At 32.8% G+C, this 22,887-nt stretch overlaps 1 protein-coding gene across 5 annotated transcripts in view; it reads right to left on the bottom strand.

The window, feature by feature from the left end:
* The window catches only part of KIF20B (kinesin family member 20B), a 67,432-nt gene that overhangs the window by 25,963 nt on the left and 18,582 nt on the right, over window positions 1-22,887 (bottom strand). For 3 of the 5 annotated variants that reach the window (XM_031682431.2, XM_031682433.2, XM_072971575.1), the window contains exons 13-22: window positions 22,069-22,356; window positions 19,524-19,663; window positions 19,116-19,254; window positions 17,934-18,042; window positions 17,024-17,076; window positions 15,532-15,651; window positions 10,771-10,924; window positions 6,573-7,812; window positions 6,119-6,257; window positions 882-1,001 (exon numbers count right to left, since the gene is read on the bottom strand). In XM_031682431.2, coding sequence (XP_031538291.2) covers window positions 882-1,001; window positions 6,119-6,257; window positions 6,573-7,812; window positions 10,771-10,924; window positions 15,532-15,651; window positions 17,024-17,076; window positions 17,934-18,042; window positions 19,116-19,254; window positions 19,524-19,663; window positions 22,069-22,356 — 2,502 coding nt within the window. Of the gene's footprint in view, window positions 1-881; window positions 1,002-6,118; window positions 6,258-6,572; window positions 7,813-10,770; window positions 10,925-15,531; window positions 15,652-17,023; window positions 17,077-17,933; window positions 18,163-19,115; window positions 19,255-19,523; window positions 19,664-22,068; window positions 22,357-22,887 lie in introns of all 5 variants that reach the window. The other 2 variants (XM_031682429.2, XM_015245051.3) reach the window with 1 other exon arrangement.

Genomic DNA, 22,887 nt, shown 5'->3' with positions numbered 1-22,887 from the left:
GTCCTATTGCAGCAAAAGACAGAGACACAGTTGGTCTCAGACCCAGAAGCAGGGGTTTTCAGAGCCAGCTCCACTGAGGAGAGGGTGGGGTCCTTGGGAGCCACAGCCCACACTTCTCAGCCACCCGCTGTCCAAACAGTTTCAGAACACCCAACACCCAGGAGGGGAACCCCCTTGACCTCGGGCATCACGTACAGGGCTCCCCAGCTACCCCTGACTCGCGCAGAGATGTGGCTGCAGGGTCCCTCCCTGACAGCACATGCAAAAGCGTGTCTGCCGCAGCCCCAGCAGTGCTCCTCACACTGACCACACAACCAAGCTGGGTTTACCACCTCAGAGTTCTCACTGACTGGTGATGAAACAAATTAATTTTAAGGCAGGACAAGAAAAAAATTTTTTTCTTCAAACATACAATTCTCTCTGTGCCCTTAGGGCCACCCTGCCCCTGTAGTGTGCATTATGCATCTGTATTAACCAAACCTCCTTAGAAGACACAGGAATGCCTGCTGGATTGTAAAGAGCTACTCCTGGTGCCAGCGTGATAACTCCTTAGGAGATAACCTTCCTTCTTAACGTGTAAGGGATCAAGATGACCCACCACTCACTTGTACTGTACATCTGGACTGTGTGTAAGCCGTCAACAAGATGTCATTTGATATACAACCCTTTGTCTCAAAAAGGTATATAACTCTGTTTTGACCTCTAGCAGGTAGAACAGTCCTCAGAGCTTTTTGAAAGACTGTCTCCTGGGTTATAATCCTCAGATCGGCTCAAATAAAATCCATTTTTTACTTAAAAAAAAAAAACCTTACACACTTAATTAAACACTAAAATATACCAACAGAAGCTACTTAAATCATCTTTAAAAACAAAACTGTTACCTTGAGTTGCTGAATGGTTCGCTGTTTCATCTCTATTTCCTGAGAACACTGGTTTTTCTTCTTCTCCAGTTCATTAATTTTACTCCTTAACAATTTCTCCTCTTCACGCATTATAGATACCTACAAAGTAATATTTATAAATTAAATTAAATATATTTATAAATACTAATTGCTTTTTGTTGTTTAAAATTCATGGCCACTGACTCAAAGATTTATGTCCTTTAAAGCATGTAAGAAAAACTACAGATTCGAACACACGTGACATGACTTCAAATTACCGGAAAACTTCTTGACATTCCAAAGGAGATACATATGTGGAGTTCATATTTTTCTTACAATATTTTAAGAATCTTAAACTCTGTAAGTATTCACAAAAAAGAATCAACATAGTCCCTTGCATGCAACAGCAAAATCATTGTCTTGGAAAAAACAATAGAGATACTCTAGGGGAAAAATACTGGCTCAGATTTCCAAGATTTATTAATTACTGTGATCCAGAAATATAAGAAATACTTCAAAAGCTATTAGCACGTAGAGGATGAAAATGGAACAATTACAAGATCAGAAAGTAGCCATGCAAGTGAAGGTCAATCGATTTTTGGTGTTACTGGCAACCTAATTCTACAAACTTGCTAAAGAAATCAAAAAGCACTATGAATTAGTATGCAAATCTTCGCAAGAAAGGAAGGGAGGGGAGGGGAGGAAGGAAGGAAGGAAGGAAGAAACAAACACAGGTAATCTATGTACATTTTTAGGCCAGTTTCCGTTGTACCAATCCTAGAGATCTCAAAAACTGAAGGAAATTAATTGAACAAAGTTCCCCCTCATAACAAGCATGGGGATGCCATAATAATAGTAGCTCTCAGTGGTTTGTTTTCAGGGGATTTTTACATCCCTTTTTAGGTTTTCTGTATGCTTCAAATCTACTACAATAAATATATATATTCCTTTTGTAATCACCAATTAGTAATATTTTTACTGGCTTATTTTGTTTTAAAATATGGGGCTTCCTGTAATAAACACCATCTTCATCAATTTTACAGATATAAACTATTTGCAGCAAGATGCACATGAGGACTGCTTCAGTTTCCATCCTGGCTCTTCATTTACCAGCCAAGTAAACCTGGGTAAGTTATATCTCTCAATGCCTATTTCCTTAGCCATAAAATGCAAGTTAAAACAGTATCTATTCTTAATATTTGCGTAAGAATTAAATGAGATGATACATGTAAATTCAGAACAACTGATCCAGAGTAAGCTGCTATTATTATTATTAGCATTGACATTACACATTGTTTATTTTGAAAAATAGAAAACACTCTTAATACCCTTAAGATTAATGTTAGTTATCTATAAAATAAAACATCACTTAAAAAGGGATACCTCCTCAACTGTGTTATGAAAAAATCTTAAAATTAGCATAAATTTAAAAAGCAGTATTTATATATAGTTGATCCCATTTATAAAAATAAAAATATATAAGCATATAATTACAAAAATATATTATGTAAAATGCATGTAAAAAGAGCTAAAAGAACACAGAAGAATTGTCAGGAATGGTCATATTTGGAAAAATGAGATCAGGGAGAAGGCTTTTACTTTTATCTTCATTTCTTAAAAAAAATTTCCTAATACTGTATTATAATGAAAAGTTTTTAACTGGAAAAAGAAGCTTTTTTTTTAAAACTGAGTAACTAGTTCCATATGAACATAAGTCAATTACACCATGTTTGATAATGCTTACTGATAATCACAGTGTTCAGAAACAGTATCTTAAACCAGGAAGTTTCTATACTCTAAGAATCTTCAGCTAAGATATCACTTAAAACAGAAATAAACAAACTACATTAAAGCAATGTAAAATAAAAAATACATTAAAAAAAAAAAGATCAGAAAAGACAAAGGAATGGTATTTTCTCCCATACTGTAGAAAAGTCAAGAGAGGATCTGAGTCCCAGATCTCAAAATCAGTAGTTCAAAATCAAGCTGCACAGGCCTCACTCATACTTCAACTAATAGAAACATGGAAAATGCATGAAGGCTGTAAGTTCACCCTAACGGTTATTTCCTTATTTGTTTTGCTGAGGATACTATGAACAACATATGGACTGATAATAGGAGTTATAATAAATCCTACTATAATATGTAGGAATTACAATAAATCTAAAGTTTCCTCTGGACAACTTAGCTAAGTGAGGGGAACCTAACAAAAGGCAATAAGGTGCGTTAAGACTAGGACTGCAGTTTATATTTTGGAGAATTTAATCCATTTACCTGTCATTTGTCCAGAATTTATAAAGCTTTCAAGCCTGTCTACTACCTCTGGAAACTCTAGTCTTCTTGATCCTGAGGTGTTAAAACCTCAATTTCATTCTAAATTTATTTTACAAGCTCACAATCTACACTAAATCCAAAGATAAGTAATTTATATCCAACTTGGAGGGGAACAAAGGCTGATCTGGCCAAAATTACACTCCTAGAAAGCAAACAATCCAAATCTTTTGAGTGACAAACAAGTGCTTTTCTAAATTATGCACTGCTTTTAACTTGCTGATCTGAGTAAAAATTTTCTTACACCTAATTACAATTTAGGTCATCTCTACTTTTCAAATACTTATTGCTTGGCCTGGAAACTTTTTGTAATATAATTATCAGAAAACAACATAAATTTTGTATTTTTTCTTCCATTGATTAAAAACTTTATTATCTTTCCTTCATTATGAATGAATACATATCCGTTATAAGAAATAATGCAACAAGTAGAGCTTTAAAAAAAATCACCTATAATGAATGCCATTACCTAAAATAATCAAAATACACATTTTTATATATCTCTTTGCAGTCTATATTATACAGACTGTTTGCATAGTTTTAATCCTATTATACATAAAAAACTGAGTTCAGTTTCTATATTACTTAACATTATAACACAAGCATTTTCCCATATGATAATAAAAACTTAGCACTTATCACTAAACTTAAATCAGAATCCTGCTAAATACATTAACAATGAATCGTGGAACTTAACCACTAATGGAAAACACATTAAACATCACTACAAATCATTATAAACAATGCAACAGGACTTAGGCCAAAGCTTCCAGGTATCAGAGTACTTAAGAAACTGTCAGGGAAAAAAAGAACCTCTGCTCACAGGAAAAGGAGATGGATGTGGAGGGTACCAAGCCTCCAGCAAGAGCTTTTCTTCTTTACCAGTACAGGCCTAATAGCCATGAAAATTATTATTTATTTAATCAAAAAGTTCATATCATTCTTTCCATTCGTTTTTAATTTACATTAAGGCTATATTATTCTGAGATTATTTTTTTATGTTACATAAATTGTTCCAGAGTTCAATTTCAAGTAGTTTAGAAGAAACCAACCAATCCTCTGTTGAAAACAACAAAAAAATGCTGGATTAAAAAGTTTTAAATATTTCTAAAAGTACTGAGGAACTAACAAAAAAAGTAAAGAAATACTGAGATAAAAAAAGAAACTAAGCGAAAAAAGAATCACAGAAATAAATGGAGCACTGACTAGCTTTTATTTTGAGGACATTCGTAGAATGAAGGGGCCTGATTTTCAACAGGTAAACTAGAAGGTATTTGCAGTATATTTTAATGACAAAGAATCAGAGCTAAAAAAAAAAAGAAGAATCAGAGCTAACAATAAAGAAATCTAATACAATACTAATTTTAAAAGGACAGCAAAATTAAAAGAAAATATGAACAAATGGATTTCACAGAGTGAAAACTGGAATAGACAATTAGTCAATAAGAACATTTTATTAGTTATCAGAGGAATACTCAGGACACCCCTTTACATCTTCTAACTTGCTACACAAACTCTTGCACACGTGTGCCAAGGGTATTTATAAATAGGGACACTGCTTCTAAGAGCAAAGAATGGAAACAACCTAAACGGTCACTAGGAGAATGGATAACTAAACTGCAGAGTCACACAACAGAGTATTAAACAGCAGTGAAAGTGATTAAGTATACATAAAAGAATCTCAGGATATGATGTGGAAAATGGAAGTCTCAGAAGAACAACATAATATATTGTTCAGAGATAAAAAACCAAACATGGTTGAAATTACATTTTTAAAAGATAAAAAAGATACACACAAAATATTCAGTATATAACTTCAGTGGGGGTAGGAAACATAATATGGATGAAACCCACAAGCATTTGTTGTATCAATGAAAAATATGCAAATTAGAATTATAGTTGAGATACACTGTTTACCTATCAAATTAGCAAATATCAAAGAAACATGATAAAATACTACTTTGTAGATAAGGTTGTAGATAAAAAGATACTCTCTTATTATTATACATTAGTTCTGGTGAGCAAATTTGGCATAATCTCTAAAAAGCGTAATAAATATCCAAATTACTGATATACAAACCAGTGAGCCACAAGTTCCAGTTTTAGGAATTTATACCACAGGAAGACATGCAAATGTCCAAAATGACATCACTGCATAATTTGTATCAACAGTAGATTGGAAATTACCTTAATTGTCCAACAATAAGGGACTGATTAATGGTAAATATATGCTTGTAGTCATACAAATTTACTTGGAGACTATATCCTGAGATAGAAAGACAGCCAAGATATACTATTAAGTGAAAAAAACCAAGGTTCACACAGTGTTTGCAGGATGTTTCCATTTTTTTATAGGAAGAGAAGGAAAGAAGGACAAAGAGAAGAGGCAGAAGTAAAGAGAAAAAAGTAATTGGTAATATTTGACAGGGTGGAGGGAAACTTGATGGCTAGAAGGCAGTTTTTTCCTCACTATATATCCTTCCATTTATTTTAAATTTTATATATACTTTCATTTATTTTAAATATAATCACGTGATTATATTTCATATTTTAATCAAATTATAATAAAAACTTGTTACAAATGCACTATATACTCTCCTAAATACTATCTTGCAAACAGAAGTTGGCTTTTTACTTTTTTGTAGGGGGGAAGGGGCTTGAATTTAGTAGTCCTTAAAAGAAAAGGTTCTAATCTTACATAAGGCATATATTTTTCCTAATATTGGACACTCTTCAGTTTGTTTAAGCTGACTAAATTTTCTCTTGTTAAGTAACTGCTCTCATTTTAGGAAGAATTAATAAGTTGACAAAAGTTCTGGTCAATTCTAAAATCAGTGTCTAAACTTGATATGAGGAAAACAATCTTTATCAATTAAATTGGCCGCACAACTTTTCCAATAACGTACCTCTTTCTGTACTTGCTCAATCTGCTTTTTGGCATCAGCCAGTTTCTCTTTCAGCTCAGCATAATCTTCCTCCTTCCTCTGAAGATCAACTGTCAGATTCTGGGTAAGAGCAGAGCTTGCAGAGAGCTCCTCTTTCAACCTAAAAAACACAAATCACTTTGGATCATATGCGTGAGCTACTGACAATCTACAAAATTAGATCTTTTCACAAATATGGAATGTCCAAACTATGAATGAATCCTCCAAGGAGGATTTCAGGAGATTTTATCAACAGATCTTCACATATAACATTTGGCTCAAAAGGTTTAGACAAACCATGTTCAAGTTCTTCACTCATCATACATGCTACACTTTATCAGATTGTCATGCCCACCTAAATTTAAAAGCTACACAGAAAAATCTATAAAATAAATACTCTGCACATTTTTAAACATTGTAATAACATTTAGCTTACTTTTCTATTTCATGCCAGTTGGTTTCTTTTTCTTCTTCCTTTAATTGAAGTGAATGCTTTGCATCTTGCAAATTATTTGTTAATTGTGTGATTTCTTCTTTCAGCTTGATTTCTCTTTCACTTAAATCTTTGGTGTTTTTAACAGAATCTTGAAGATTTGCTTCAAATTCCTTCAGATTTCTTTCTTGCTTTAAAATGATTGATTCTTTTTCCAAAATTTCTTGTTCTAACTTGGCTGAACGACTACATTCCTCTTTCTGAGTTTCTAAGATTGCCTCAAGCTCCTTTATTTTCACTTTATAGCAAGTAACATCTTGTGTAAGTTCTGAAAGTGCTCTTTTTCCTTCAACTACATGCTGTAGTTGAATACCAAGACTAACATTTTTTTCTTGCAATTCTTCTCTCAGCTGCTGTATAAGAGTGTCTTTTTCTTTCAGTTGATCATCTTGATTTTTATTCTCCCTCTCCTCTGTTTTTAGTCTATTGTTTTCATCTTTATAGTCTTTTACTTCTGCCTGTAACTTTTCAATTTGCTGTTCCAGTTCCTGGATCTGATGACATCTTTTGGAAGAAGTCTTTACAATCTCCTTACATTCCTCCCAAATGGCTTCAACAGTACAATGGAAAGAATTTTTCCTACTACGTTCCTGAATACCATGTTCTTTAACCTGCTTACTTCTCAAATAATCATCTTCCAAAAGGTCTATCTGCGTATCCGGCAAATCATCCTCTTGAGAACCACTTGACAGATCCCTGAGTTTGAGTAAATCTATGTTTGGGATCTGAGAAACTGAATCAAGTGTCCGTAGTTCATCTATTTTTGCTTGCATTAATTTTATTTGTGAAACATTATTTGTAATATTTCTTCTAGCAGTTTCTATCTCCTTTGACAATTTCATGATCCTTTCCTCCTGCTCTTGATTTATACCTCTCTGCACGTGTAATTCAGAAATCGCACTGTCGTAATTTGACTGAATTTGTTGGATCTCTATACTAAAATTAAAACTCTTCTCTTCAGAAGAAGAAAGTTCCTGCTGCAAACTAACAATCTGTTTATTTAATTCTGCTTTTTCTTCCTTTTCATTTTTAAGTTCATTCTCAATAATGAGTAAACGTGTTTCCAGCTCTTCGTTATTTTTTTGTAAAAATCTAATGTTTTCCTCATTTTCTGAAATGCTCTCTTGCATGTCTTTACTTTCCTTCTGGTCTTCAGTGGTGGCTGGGCTAACACGTGTAGGTCCTTTAAAAATAAAAAAATCATTATTAACCTGGCAAATCTCACTAAAACTAAAAAATTACCATGTAAGTCAATATTCAAACATAAGAAACATACGAAAGCAAACTTTTAGTGAAAGATAGAAATAAGTTATTGAGCAAAAAGGAGAAAACAGGTTGCAAAGCATACACAGAATAAGCCCATTTATGTAAAAGGTATAGTTCCACAAGTCACGGCAAAGAGAGTTAGCAAAGAATGTGCAAGAAGATACTGGTAGCCACCAGAGTGGGATTACCAGTCGTTTCTACTTTGTAGTAACTTTCAATGGTATTTAAATTGTATATTAAATATAAATGGTATTTCAATGGTATTTAAACACAAATCTTTATTATCATCTTAATATGGGACAGACAATAGGGGATCACACCCTAAGGCAAACATATCCTAAAAAGAACAGTTTTGAAGTACAATTACATTACAGATCTACTAAATTAGTGATCTGTGAACTGAATAGCTTATACTTTCACAGCTAAAGTTAAGAGAAAAATGGTTAAAATTCTGGCAAGTCTAATGTAGCCTTACCCCTCACTAGCTGCATAAGTGTCAATAAACTACTTGACCCCATGACTGTTTCCTCAAGTGTAAAATGGAAATAATATCAGCAGTTTCATTATGATGTGCGTTGGTGAGGTTTTGTTTATATTTATCCTTCTTAGGATTCATTGAGTTTCTTTTTTTGTTTGTTTTTTGGGGGTGAAGGTAATTAGGTTTGTTAATTAATTAATGGAGGTACTGGGGATTGAACCCAGGACCTTGTGCACACTAAGCACACACTCTACCACTGAGCTGTATCCTCCCACTCTTAGATTTTTTTTTATGAATTAGAAATGTTCAAAAAAATCCTCTTGCCCTTTAAGAAGGCGAATTATAAAAATGTCTGAACCCTTTATCAAGAGAGAGAGAGATGGGATCGATGCACGTTAAAAACAACAAAGACCTGAAACTCAGAGCTCACAAATACTTATCCTGAGAGAAGAGATTTGAGTCATGCATACAATATAATCACTAAACTCTGAAGTGAATTACAGTAAGCACAATAAAGCTTTTGTGATCAAGTAATGTTCTTTTAATTTTACTATACTTCAAGAACTAGGTTAATTACATAATATAAGGTAATTCAAGCTAATGTGTTTAGTACCTGATTTTCTTGTTCAGATATTCATATTATTCTTTCAGACATTTTTATATTTTTTATATCAAAAGACTCTTAGAACGTATTCAGAACAGCCTTGTCAGGAAGTAATTAAAGTATTAATCAGTCTAGCAACAAAGATAGGATAGGTTTTACTGTATATAAAACCTAGCCTATACACAGTAAGGTTAACATAAAAAGTAAACATAAACAATGAGAAAGAAAGTTACTTTAATTCAATATTTATACCACATTCAACCTATACATAAACTGCTTACCTATATTTTGCTACAAAAATCAGTTTTGGTTGAAAAGCCACAGATAGGCAGTATTTCTCTGGATGGCCCCCTAATCACTATTCTGAAGGCTTATTTCTTGCACTGCTTACATGGTTATAGGCTTCCCCAAAGTACAGATACCTCAAACAAGTAAATTCACTTTCGCAGGGAAATGGCTTTGCATTCCCTTTTAAGAGCAGAAAACATACATCCCATGAAACTATCAACCCCCTATTACTATTCTAGTGGTTAAAGGAGTATTTTGTTCTGGAAATTGTTCAGTAGCAGGTAGAGAGGAAAAAGGGCGGTTATACCTACAATTTTCATATGATCCCTTATGTGATTCCTGTAGTCGCTAATAACATAAATAACTGGGAAATAGTAAAATTGAAGGAGAAAAAAAATTTTTGTTACTTAAATCTACCCGCATCCAAATTATTTATAGCTAACAACCATAGGTCTTCTATAATCATTTTCTGCACGAATGAGTGACCCTTAGGATTAGTCCCACCATGTAGATCACTCATTCCTGCCCACTTCCACTTCCTAGTGATCTATCGATTCTACATTCTCAACTACTCTATGGCACTGATCAAGGTGAAAAGAGAGATGAACAGTGCGACAGAAATCATAGCAAGGCTCACTCGCTGAAGCTAAGGCACCACTTCTTCAGTGGATAACAGAAGGTGACAGTTCATCTCAATCTAGTAGCTCACATGTATCTATGTATCTAGTATTGTTTTATCGCTTAAGGCATCTACTTTTGAAAACATTTATTTTACTGAAGTTCTATGAGACATTTATTATATTGGCATATCACCCAATTGTTTTTAGTGTTAACAACCTCAGGAGGCAGGTGTAAAGAAAGACTTAACTTACTCATTTTTCTCAAAGTGAAGCAGCTAATCAGGTTCCTAAAGCTAATGTACCTTCTCTTAAAAAGCCCTCCCTCCCTGTATTATACTATAAAAGTTTTCCAGAAGACAATGGATGGCTTAGAGAGAAGGTAAAAGCTGACATAAACAGGGAGGTACAGTATAGAGTAAGCACAAGACCACCTTTTTTTAGTAATTCTATAGAGAACACAACTTGACCACATTTGTCTTTAGTAATGTTCAGCTCAAAGTCTTACTGTCAAATGTCCTTTTCTCCAAATGAATAAAGAATGCAGAAGAAGAAAAAAGAATGTGGAAATACTTTGGCAGAAAAGGTACTATAATCATGAAAGTGGAAGTGCTGACTTTTAACTACTGTAAGTACAGACATAAAAGAATTATACTCATGTAAAAGTGATAAAAGCACAACATCTAAAACCATATTTATTGAAATTAAGGCAGCTTTAAATATACTCATCCTCGACAGTCTGTAACGTTAGTGTAAACATTAGGGACACTTAGACTTTCTCAGGTTTTTTCCTTAGACAAGTAAATTTCCTTCTGTTTGTAACTTTTCTGTTTACTGGTTTAGGGGTTAGCTTTCTTAAAGGCCTCCTGCTGGCAGCTGAACAAGTACCTTTCTTTGCTGGTGGTTCATCTTGTTGAAGTTCAACTTCATTTAATCTTTTTCTTCCTGAATAGGTTTTAGTTTTGCTGTCCTTAGACATTTCAACTGTTTCATTACAAACCAATTTATTGTTTATTATTAAAGATGATGTGCCAGCATTGTCCTAAAGTAAAATAAATTAACATTAGTTCACGTATAGAAAGCTTTAATAAATGTAAAAACTATGTAACTTATGATTCAATATTGTATCATAAAAATTTTATTTTCAAGATTGCTGAAACATTTTCTAAGTTATTTCTTAAATCTCACCCTAAAATAACTGATGGCTCTGGGAAATGAGTAATGTTAACTAACTTGTACATTTACTAAGGAGGACAAAACAAACAAACAAAAAAACCTGTCCTAAAATCATTTAAGTGTGTAGTTTCACTCTAACACTAAAAACAAATTCATCTTTAGATTTTCTAAGGTAATCAAGTGGGCTATAGACTTGTTTGTAGATAGCTGTAGAACCCTAAAACACTCACCTCTAAGTGATACAACAAAATGTTCTTTGAAAAGAAAAATATGAAAACATTATGACAAAACTGTTTCTTATAGATACTTCTACTTAAAATCTTGAGGTCCCACCTGAGAAACTAATCAACTGTTTTGTTTTGTAACCAAAATTTCTCAAACAATGTCTTACACTTTTAATAAATCCCCGAAGTTTTAACCTTAGCTTCCAGCCTATGTATATTCAAAGACATATAATCTACATACTGCTTTAAAACTGAGCTCCTAGCTTATCTAAATGATAAAAATTATTCAGATTATTACTTTTTAAGGCAAAGACTATGCCCCCCTACAGGGCTAGCAGAAAAAGGTACCTAGAAACCAGAAGGGTGAAATCTCAGCAGTTAAGTGTATGTCTATAAAGTAATTAAAGGTATGGTAAAGGCAGAGACTTTTTTTTAAAGGCAGAGATTAAATTGCTGCATACTGGTGGCAATCCATTTTGGGGGAAAAAAACTATATGAGAAGGCAAAACATCATTTTATATCATAAAATCAGTGAATGCTTTGTTCTTAAAAAGATACAAATATGACTTTATACTAAAGTAACGGATTATTAAAAAAAAAAAAGGCAAAGCCTTATTAGATATCCCTAAACAAAGGATGTCATGAATACCTCCAAGCTTTCTCAAATTAGTCCCTTGGTGTCACTGATAAATGACAAATCCTGGGATAGAGGGATCACATCTGTGACAGAGTTTGAGTTTTCAAACACTCCACGACAATTTCAAGTTGTCACTTCTACTCTCAGACCTACCATAATGACCTAATCTTTTTTTTTCCTCCTTCAAATTATATAATCTCCACAAAAAAATCTACCCCCTGTAAGTCTCAGTTATTGAAAGGAATATTTTCTGCCCCTAGGGTGTGCTTGGTTGGAAGGTTGCTAAAGAATCATTCAAAACAAACTTTTCATCATTGGAAGAGTCTGCTTTCAAGACAAGCTTTGGAACAGTGATCTGAGATCAACAGTTAATCAACATAGTCAGGTTAAGTTCCAAATGATTTTGCATTTGTTTAGTTATGTATTTATGTGAACAACTGGGCACACTGTTTTAAGTTAGTTGATTTTTAAAAGAGGTTCAGAACCTACCTAAAAATTTTATTTATAGGCAAGGACTAGCAAATTAGAAATATTGCTTATTTTATATTGCTTTTTTACTATTACTGACATAAACATTATTAACACATGTGGTACACAAACATACTACAGAAATAGATACAATTCCTTATTAAATTTTCAATAATTTTCTTTAAAGTCGGTAGTCAAGAGAAGTGATCTATCTCTGGCTTTTCTTTTTCTTGTTTTATTTTCCTTCACCAAACCAAAGGCCAGACTTAATATCCAGATCTAGTGCTCAGAGCAAATAAGCAGATGATGATGAATAACCAAATCAAAGTGTGAAGAGCCTGCAGGCCCAGTAATTAAGTTACTAGAAAAAGTTAAGCCCTAAGTTCCCAAAAGTTTACCCCCTCTTGTTTCTCAAATCAATTTTCTCTTCTTAATCTCTACTACCACTACCCAACCACCTTAAATCAAAGTTCTCATCAACTATCACCTGAATTCCTCCAGAGGTCTCTCCACCTTCAGTCTAATTCCATCTGAATCCCATCTTCCAAGTTTCTAAAAATATCTACTCAAAATAAAAAATCAACTTTGCTATGCTCCTTAAAATTAACGACTGCTCACTGCCTTCAGAATAAAACTCAAACGCTTTAATGAAGGATGTAAGGCCTCCTACCATCTTACCCCAATGTACTGCTCCCGGCCTCACTACTCACCTCTCCTTGCTTCATACTTTCTTCTTGAACAACAAATTGCTTGTACTTTCTACAGTGACTGAAAGCCTTCTCATGTTCATGTTTTTACACATTCTGACTCCTACATCTGGAAGGCCAGTGTATCTTCATGTCCCCCACAGCTACTAGCTGCTACCTCCCCCTACTTTTAACTGGCTAAATTTTACTCACTATTTAAGGTTCACTTTAATCATTTTCATCTCCAGAATGTACTCTCTAAATCCCCACCTCTTCTCAGCTTCTTGCATATACTGATTACCCCTGCACATTTCATTATAATTATGTTTACACTGTTTCTCTCTTACTGGGGAGTTGTTAAGGGGACTAGTTTTCATTAATCTGTGTAATTCCCAGAATCTAGCACAGTACCTGGCACACAGTAGAACCTCAGTGCTTTCTGACTAAAATAAATCATTTTATGCTTTTCTTCCTTACTCCCTACCTTATTACAAGGGGCTTTCTCCTAGTTCAGGAAAGTTAGACTGAATAATGCAAATAACAGATCTGACAAAAATATATAATAATATATAATTATAAATAATATACGATTAAATTATTAAGTACATTATCGAACTCTCTTTAATAATCATATTAACGTAATTCTAAGTTTTTAATGTAATTATTGCTAGTTTATGATAATACATCCAACAGAACTGACAGAAAAGTCAGATAGAGTGAATAACGCATCTAATAAATACCAAAAGAAAGGCCTACTACAAGAGCTTAGACAAAGGATGAGCTACTCTTCTCTAGAAAATGTTCCTTATTTACCCCTATAGTATCAGAAGTCCATCTGATGTTGAGATGACACAAGGGAAGTTGGTGGGTATTAGAGCTTAACTGTCTAGATACAAAGCAGGGTCAACCACGGTAGTCCTTCTCTAACTACAGAGACCCAGTGGATGCCTGAAACCATGGATAGTACTGAACCCTATATATACTACGTTTTTTCCTATATATACCTATGATAAAGTTTAATTTATAAATTAAGCACAGTAAGAGATTAATAATAATAATACAATAGAACAATTATATACCATAATAAAAGTTAGGTGAATGCAGTCTCTCTTGCTCTCAAAATGTCTTACTGTACAAATTTAATCTTAAAATTAAAGATAGAAAAGTGGCTTTTCCATCTGAAGCACTTATGCACTGTGGCCGTAACTTTTACAGTTTAACGTGTGACAGCAAATTTGCACAGATTGTTTTTTCCTTCTTCCCAATTTCATAAATAGATTCATTCTTACACAGATCTTAGCAACCTCAGCATACAATTTTTTTCTTTCCTTATTAAGTCGAGAACTCTCACCTTTATTTTAAATGAAGCACTTTACGGCTTCTCTTTGGCATATCCAAATTGTCAGCATCACTACTCTTGTCCTTTAGTGCCATTAGTAAAATAAGGGTTACTTGAACATAAGCACTGTGATACCACAACAGCTGGTCTGATAACCAAGACACCTACTAAGTGATTAATGGGCGGAATATGTTGGACAAAGGGATGATTTACGTCCCTGGCAGTATGGCATGAGATTTCATCATGCGACTCAGGACAGTGCATAATTTGAAATTTATGAATTGTTTATTTCTGGCATTTTCCATTTAATACTTTTGGACCACGGTCAACCCACAGAAAGTGAAACAACAGAGAAAGGACAACTATTGTATACCCTTTTTGGTCAGAGAAATACAAAAGCAGAGAATTTTAGCTATTAGTTTACTCAACCTATTATGTTATTAACATATATTTTACCATTTTTACATCAAAAAATAATCTGAAGGAGCCTGCAATAAAAAACAAACATAAAAGAAAACCAAAAACCATTGTTTTAAAAAAAGATGAAAAGACAGGCTAATCATCCCATAATGAACTATTCAAATATGAAATCACCTGAATTCCTATTGATGAAAGGCAATTTTAAAATCCTTAAAGGCTTTATATGACATAGTAAGCAACATAATTTTTAAGAAAAAAATTCCACTGAATTTCACTTCTAGTTCTATATAGATACACATATAGACAGATATATAGAGATATAGAGCTACATGGAGATAGAGACCTCATGATCTGCAGATATTGAAGCACATCTAAGTTCTTTTCACCCCATAATTCCCCAATCAATTTGCTGAGGCTTACACTTCTAAGGGCTACACAGTCTTGTCCCTCTTATGCGCAAAGAACTGCCAGCTTAGTTTGTGGGATATTACGTACAAGAAGGTCAAACTGCCCTCTGCTAAGTTCTCAAAAATTCAGATTTGCAGAATAGTAAATTGAATTCAATGCCAGTATAAGCAGTTCAGCACTCTTAGTAAATCAGTCTTAGCTGTATAAGCTATTTTAAATTATTTTAAACCAAGCCAAACATAGGTTTTCTTATGTAATTTATAACACAGGCAAATAAAGTTAAATTCTTACACTGTCTTTAAATGTGTTTTCCATATGAAGTTTCGGGTTCTGAAATTTGTTGATAGTATCCTCTTTTTGATCAATTTTATCCATCAACTCTTGAATTCTTTGATTCTGCACAACTATTTTCTTTGGGAAGGGATAAAAAAAGCAGTTTAGTAAATGCATTTTGGGATAACTAGAGTGCAAATATGATGCAGTTTAGAATTCCTTCACATTTTAAGATTAAGCAAGAATACCAATAGCAATATATTATGCATAACTTGATCTTACTTTCATTTAAAACACAACATGTTTATATACAAAAGGAAACAGAAGCAACATATCATATTGGATAAGAGGAATCAGGCGTCAGATGATTTGAGTTTGAATTCTAGCTTCTCTACCTTCTAGTTGTATGACCCTAGGCAACTTATTTAATGTCTCTGTAAAAATAAAAAATAACAGTATCTACATCATAAGGTTGTTCTGGGATTTAAATAAGTAAAGATATGTAAAGAAGTTAAAAGAGTTCATAGTAAGTGTTCTACAAAAATGAATATACATAAAAGTCTCAAAGAGCTACCAACCAACCTAGTTTTGTTTTGTTTTTGACATAGGAGAAACATTATGGCGGATTATTTTACATAGTTTAATTCAATTGAATTTTTACAACTAGTAGCTATTTTTATAATTAAAAAAATAAAGGAAAAGGAAAAGATCAGGAATTGTCTAAACAGTAGCTGTAATGTCTTATGCTAAATAAGCACATTATTTTGGTTACCCTTACAAATATGGATATTAGATACCAAGATCTTGAATTACTTATACCTAATCTTATTTTAAAATACTCAGCTCTTCAGAAGGATAGATTTAAACTAAGAAGACCTATGCCAGAAAAGGTCAGGAAAAATATTAAGTTTAGAGCTTTAAATTCACTTCACCTCTGCATATACCTGCAATTTCATATTTAGATCTATCAATGTCAAATCCATCTACAACAATCTGGAGTAATTTTCTCACCTGAAGGTACAAAGTGCTAGAGATTTTCACAATTCCAAAGCACACTGCTCAGGCCATATACTGTATTTTTAAACAGTAACTTCAGACAAAATAAACACCATTTAAATATATATAATTGACACAATGCACCTAGTAAAATGACATAAGTCTGTATGTGCTGCCATAGAATTATCTTCAAGACATCTTCTAAGGGAAGAAAGCAAGACACAGAACTACAATCCCATTTGTATAAACTTTTTCAAAGGTGTGTGTATGTGTGTTCTATATACATACACACACATAAATCTTTTCTGGAAAGACTAAAGAGACTTTCCAGTGGCTATCTTTGGAAAGATGGTATAAGGTGAAGGCACTTACACGTCTCAATTTTTAAAATCACATTCACTTACTACTTTTTCTTTAATTATTTTTAAAATAGATGCACCTAGTCATAATTCATGCCACTTATTTAACTTTATTAAGTTCCTTATCAAGACAAAATAAAGCTTAAAAGTATTACCTTATTAGATTTCTCAAGCTCTTGAACCAATGAATTTAAATTAATTTCTGATTCTGAAAAAGAGTATTAAAAATAAATACCTAAGCACCTAAAAAAATGTATCACTGAATAATTATGAAACACAAGCTGCTGTAGTAGACACTTTATTGCTATACTCAAGAAAAAGACTTTTAACAGCACTGGAAGCACACAAGCCCTCAGCTACAAATTCTACCACCAGAGTATAGCTGTTTCTGAAAAAGCCACTTTCAAAACTCAGGGTAAAAATGAATGACATATCCTCAATGATAAAAAATTTCTGGTATAATGTCAGAAGAGAAGTATCTAGTACCTCTCTGTTCCACTTCATAATTAGGATTTTCTACCCATCTTGTTTCACACAGAAAAGGGCAGAGTATTTTATCTAACACTTGAAACCCAGAAGTGACAAATAATCCTATATATATAATAACAACAAACAATCCCATATGTATATATAGTGACTTCAGAGCTAGAATGAGGCACTATCTAACAAACTTAAGACTACTCCACAGGAGTAACTCCATCCCAAACTTACAAGTCCAGAGCAGAATCAACCACACTGTAAGAGTTCAGAAAGAATATAAAAGAAAAAAATTTACAACTTTACAATTTTCTATGAGATTTCTTAATTCGCTGATAAAGCTATACTTGGTTTTTCATTTTTTTGAGAAGTCCATTTGCTAATAATATTGGTCTAACAGTAAAGAAAAGTGAAAAAATACTTTTATTAGTACATTACTATAAACTCATACAAATGGTAAAGTATTAAATATGTTACTTAGGTCATTGTCTGGTCACTATGGTAAATAAGCTGCATAAATCTCATACTTACCAACTGTCTTTTTATGCATTTACAACATCTAAATAGGGGTAAAATATATCCACTTACCATTTTCTCTCTTTTTTAACTCTTCTTGGGTTTTGATTAATTCTTCTTTGGTTTTAGCTAATTCAGCTTTAACTTGATTAAGCTTTATTTCTAAACAAGCAATAGCTTCCTGGGGGTCAGCAAGAGATGCAATATATAAGTGAGCAATTTCAGCCTGTTTCTTAATATCAGTGACATCATCTTGAAGAGAATCAATAATATCTTCAATTCCTATATAATTATGTCCTTCCTAAAAATAGCAAAAACCACATACCTAATGTTAACAGTGGCCTTCACTATTTCAGTGTGGTACCATCTGATTTAGACAGTTTTAAAAACAAATAGCAAAAAAATTCACAACTTGAAGTTTTTTTTACTATATAAAATATCTCTAATTATAAAAAAGGTGTGCTCTGTTATGTATTTTTCTGTCTAATGGAACATGAGACATATTTTTCCATAAAAACAAGGTCATAAACTGTGATAGGTCATTATAGAACAATTATGATTACCTAGTACAGATATACTTTCAGTTATATAATGAGTCTTCAAAGGCTTTGTTGGAATAGCTGAGGAAACAAATCTCCATTTTCACAGTTCAGACCAAATCCCAAACTATGTCAGGGACACACAACAATGGTTTGATAGCAAGAGCCTGGACATCACCATCCCAGACCCCTGAACTGAGTAATTAAAATCCAAAACAAAACAAAAACAGCCATTCCAAAAAGATGTGATCAATTTCAGCTTCAACAGAAGCAGCAGAAAAGAATGTCTCCTCAACAGTAGGGAATGGTCAGTCAGCCAAGCAAGAGTCATCTTTTCTATAAATAAATGTTTTTGTTTTAATCAGAACAGAACTAAATGACCCCTTAGATCCCTTATCTATTTAAATTCTTTAAGTTTAAGACAGATCTAAGAGGGGTATCCCATAATCCAACAAAAAGTAATCTACCTACTATCAACACAATGACTCAAGCAACACCAAACTGAGATATAAATGTCCAAATTCAATAGTTATATTTAAACTATTTGTGCTTGCATTCCTAACAAAGCATGTTCAATTATAACAAAGCTATAATAAGTTTTTTTAAAATTCAAAAGTATATTAATATATACATAACATACTAAAGTATATCATTGATGTAGTATACTGAATCCTAGTACCAAAACACCATGGATTTAATATTTCATTTAACATACTTCAGTTTCAACTTTCATGACACGATCTTCATTCTTCAGTTCTTCTCGAGTATCACATTTACCAACCAAATCTTTGAAGATAGCCAAACGACATTCAGCATTTTCTTCTAGTATCTCTCGTTCCTGAAGTAGAGTTTCCCTTCATACAGAAATTAGTCCCATTAGGAAACAGAAAAAGCACTACTTTGCATTTTTATTTTAAATTTCTAAGATTAAGTACATTATAAATTAAAAGTCAATTTAAATAATTATTCACGTGTAATTCACAATTACCATGGAGACTAGTAACAGCTATTTTCAAGCCTGTATAAAGGTCAGAATTCAGAAGTCACCTAATAAAAAGCTCCCCCCAAATTTAAACAAGTAACTAAAATTCTCAATTACCAGGACAAGAACAAAAAAACTTACTTAAAGTCAGCTTCCCGTTGAGCCAAATATTGAGTAAACTCCTGTGTAACTTCTTCACGAATTTTAAATTCCAATGTTAACTTTTCTTTTCTTTCGCTTATCAGTTTTATTTTCAAGTCTTCTATTAAATCCAACAGTTTCTAAAACATAAATATTAAAATTCTAACTAAGGAACAAATATATCCCAAGAGAAAGACAGTGTTCAAAGATAAACTTTTCATTTAATCAATTATGTATCATTTTAATATAGAGATATTTTCACTGAAAATTATGTATTTACAGAAATTCACTAATGTGAAAAATCAAGTACACCTCTCCACATTTTAGAAACATAAAGTAACTCAAATAAATGTCTCACTATCTAGCTACACAAAGATAGATGGAAAAAGAAAACTTGAGCATCTATTATCTACCAGGAACTACTTTGGGGAGTTCACATTTTATTTCATTTAATCCATATAATCTTTAATGAACTTGGTAGTGGCATCCACATTTCATAGGTGCGGAAAGTTAAGGAGCAGGTCTGTGGTAAACGCTTAAGGTTGAGTTTAAAATTAGTATGCCAAAATATAAAGCTTAAGTTTTATACAGCGTAGCTACTAAGAACCCCCAAACACTTTTCAAAATGGTAAAGAGAAATGTTACATAAACTTATCTTATTAGGCTTTTATAACTATTCAAATGTGAGCAACAACTCTAGCAACAACAGCCTCTGAAAACACATACATAATTAATCATGTAAGCAATAAAGCAATTAATCTTAACATCATAGCCAGTGTAGATATGTAATAAAATAAATTACAGGATTCAGAAAACATTCTGATATTCTTTTTTAAGGTTTTTGATAAAAGTTTCTCAACAATAAACTCTCTCAAAGCTACAGATCTTTCAGTTTCTGAATTTTATATTTGAAAATATTTCTGTAGATATCCTGACTCTGATGGAATTTTATCTAGTCAGTTGTACGATATGCATTTATACTATGTAATCCTTTATAAACTATAGCATTATTTTTCCCTTATAAATTCACAAATTCTACTAACGTTTTAAGTTTAATTGACATTACATATAAACTTCAGTTTTGAGAAGACCAACACAAACTAAAATAGGACTATTAACATCTCATTTTGTCATTGAGGGAAATACGTTCTAGAGATCCAAGGTAAATAAGGTCAAATCACATAGTGATGAGATAAACTGGGACTAGTGGCATCTAAAGCTTTTATCTTCATTTCCAAACAACAAAGGCATAATGATGGCTTTCAAGGACACTGAAATAAACTATTAAAGTGAGAGTATTTAACTCAAAACTTATCATCCACCTACTTAGACTTCTACAGTCCAAGAGTTCTATGATGTCAGATGTGTCAACGCCACTGAAGCATATCCATGAGCACAAGATTATTGGTGGTCCTAGGACACTGGTAAGAAGGCTTCATGTGTACATATGTAGTTACGGCCAGTTAATGAGGGGAACTGGTAATATGGACATATCCACATTTCAGGATTAATACCACTTAAATTGATGTGTGAACTATACTTTGAGGTTAAAAGAACTGCCATCAAACTTTGTTTTCCATTAATATAAGACGACCAAGCAATTTCTGCTTTTGAATAAACAGAATAATTGGTGCTGGGCAGACATTTTACATACTTGTACTTAAGACTACAAAGGAGAACTTTGGTGCAGTATGCTAAAATTATTGGATGAAAGGATACGGGGAAACAAGATATTCATATGGTCTCAGAGCATCTTCCCACAGATCATAGGCTTTCACAATGAAGAGAGATCTAAAACACAACAACTTAACCAAGTGAGCAAAACTGAGCATCACCAAAAATGAGGAAATCAGACATCATGTACCTCTTGATGTGGTGCAATGGGAAATTCACAAATTCACCTATGTAATAGGCTTGCTTAAAGTGTTGAACCTGAATCATTACGAACTAATAAGACAAATCCAGACCAGGAGTATTCTACAAGATAACTAATCACAATTTTTCAAAAATATTTCTGCTAGATTAGAGACAACCGAGAAATATGACAATCAAAAGCAATGTATTAACTCAAGTTGTAGATAAAAACAAAGTGGCTTTAAAGGAAATACTGGGACTACTGGAGAAATCTCAGTATGGACAATGTAACATTAAGTTATTGTATCAATGTGATATAGCTTAGGTATGAAAATGGTGAGGAAACTGTATTTCCGGGAAACACACACTGAAGTAGTTAGTTGTGAGGTGTCATTATGTCTGCAACTTGTTTTCAAATGACACAGGCAAAAAATATGTGCATTCACACATTCACAGAAAGAGAATTAAAGTAAACATGGTAAAATGTTAAAAACTGACTAATCCAGGTGAAGTGCAAATGGGTATTCATTGTATTCTCTTTCTGCAGGTTTGAAAATTTTCCAAACATGAAGATGAAAGATAAATTTAGTCTTATTGAAAAAAATGGGAACGGGAGCCCTAAGAATTATTAACCCTAACTTCAGAAAAAAAAAATCAAGTTTGGAAGTTTGAGTTCTTAATACATACATACCCTCTTCTCGTGGCTAATTAAAGCCTTATCTTCCTCTAATGTTTTATCTAGATCTTCATCGGTAAATTCAGTGTCTACATTTTGGTTTTCTTCAGCTTTTTCTAGATCCTCAACCAAATCTTCATCTTCCACCACATCTTCTAGACTACTTTCCCATGAAATTGTGGATCTTTTTTCATTTACTATTTTATTATCTGAATTATTAACATCTAGTGATACATCTTGAGAAGATTTGACAGATCCAAATGATTTCTCTTGAGAGGAATTTAAAGTGTCAGGAACACAAACCTGTTAAAATATTCAACGTAACTTTTAAAACAGAAAAGGCAAGAACTGTCCACAAAAAAAAATTTATAAATTTATTTTAATTCATTGAATGACAACTTGAGAATTAAAAAAAGAAAAAAACTTAGCAAACAAACATACAAGGAATTGGCATCCTTAAATAAATATTTGATAAGAAAAAAGCTAATTATACATTTATACTACAGGTAAATTTACTTCCCCGGGTTAAGTTCCTAGTATTATTCTTAGCAAGGGGCCTCCTGACTACTCACTAAATGAACCAGATGGATGGCAGAGCGGACAATTCGTTGCAAGAATACTCACAATTTGTAATGGGTAATTTTATTTATTACTGAGATCATTTTAATCTTAAGCAGTGGTAATTTTCAATCTTTCCCCATATCCTCCTACTTGATCAAATATTACATTTTTTGATTGTCAATTATTTTCTAGCTTTACAGCTATAAATGCAAAATGGATTATCTACTCAAGAAAAAATCGTAAGTATTCTTATAAGAAGCTTAATAAATTCTG

This window comes from Vicugna pacos, chromosome 11 (assembly GCF_048564905.1).
Source record: "Vicugna pacos chromosome 11, VicPac4, whole genome shotgun sequence".
Lineage (NCBI taxonomy): Eukaryota > Metazoa > Chordata > Mammalia > Artiodactyla > Camelidae > Vicugna > Vicugna pacos.
The sequence above is the reverse complement of the archived record's forward strand: the minus strand, read 5'-3'. Positions and strand labels throughout refer to the sequence as shown.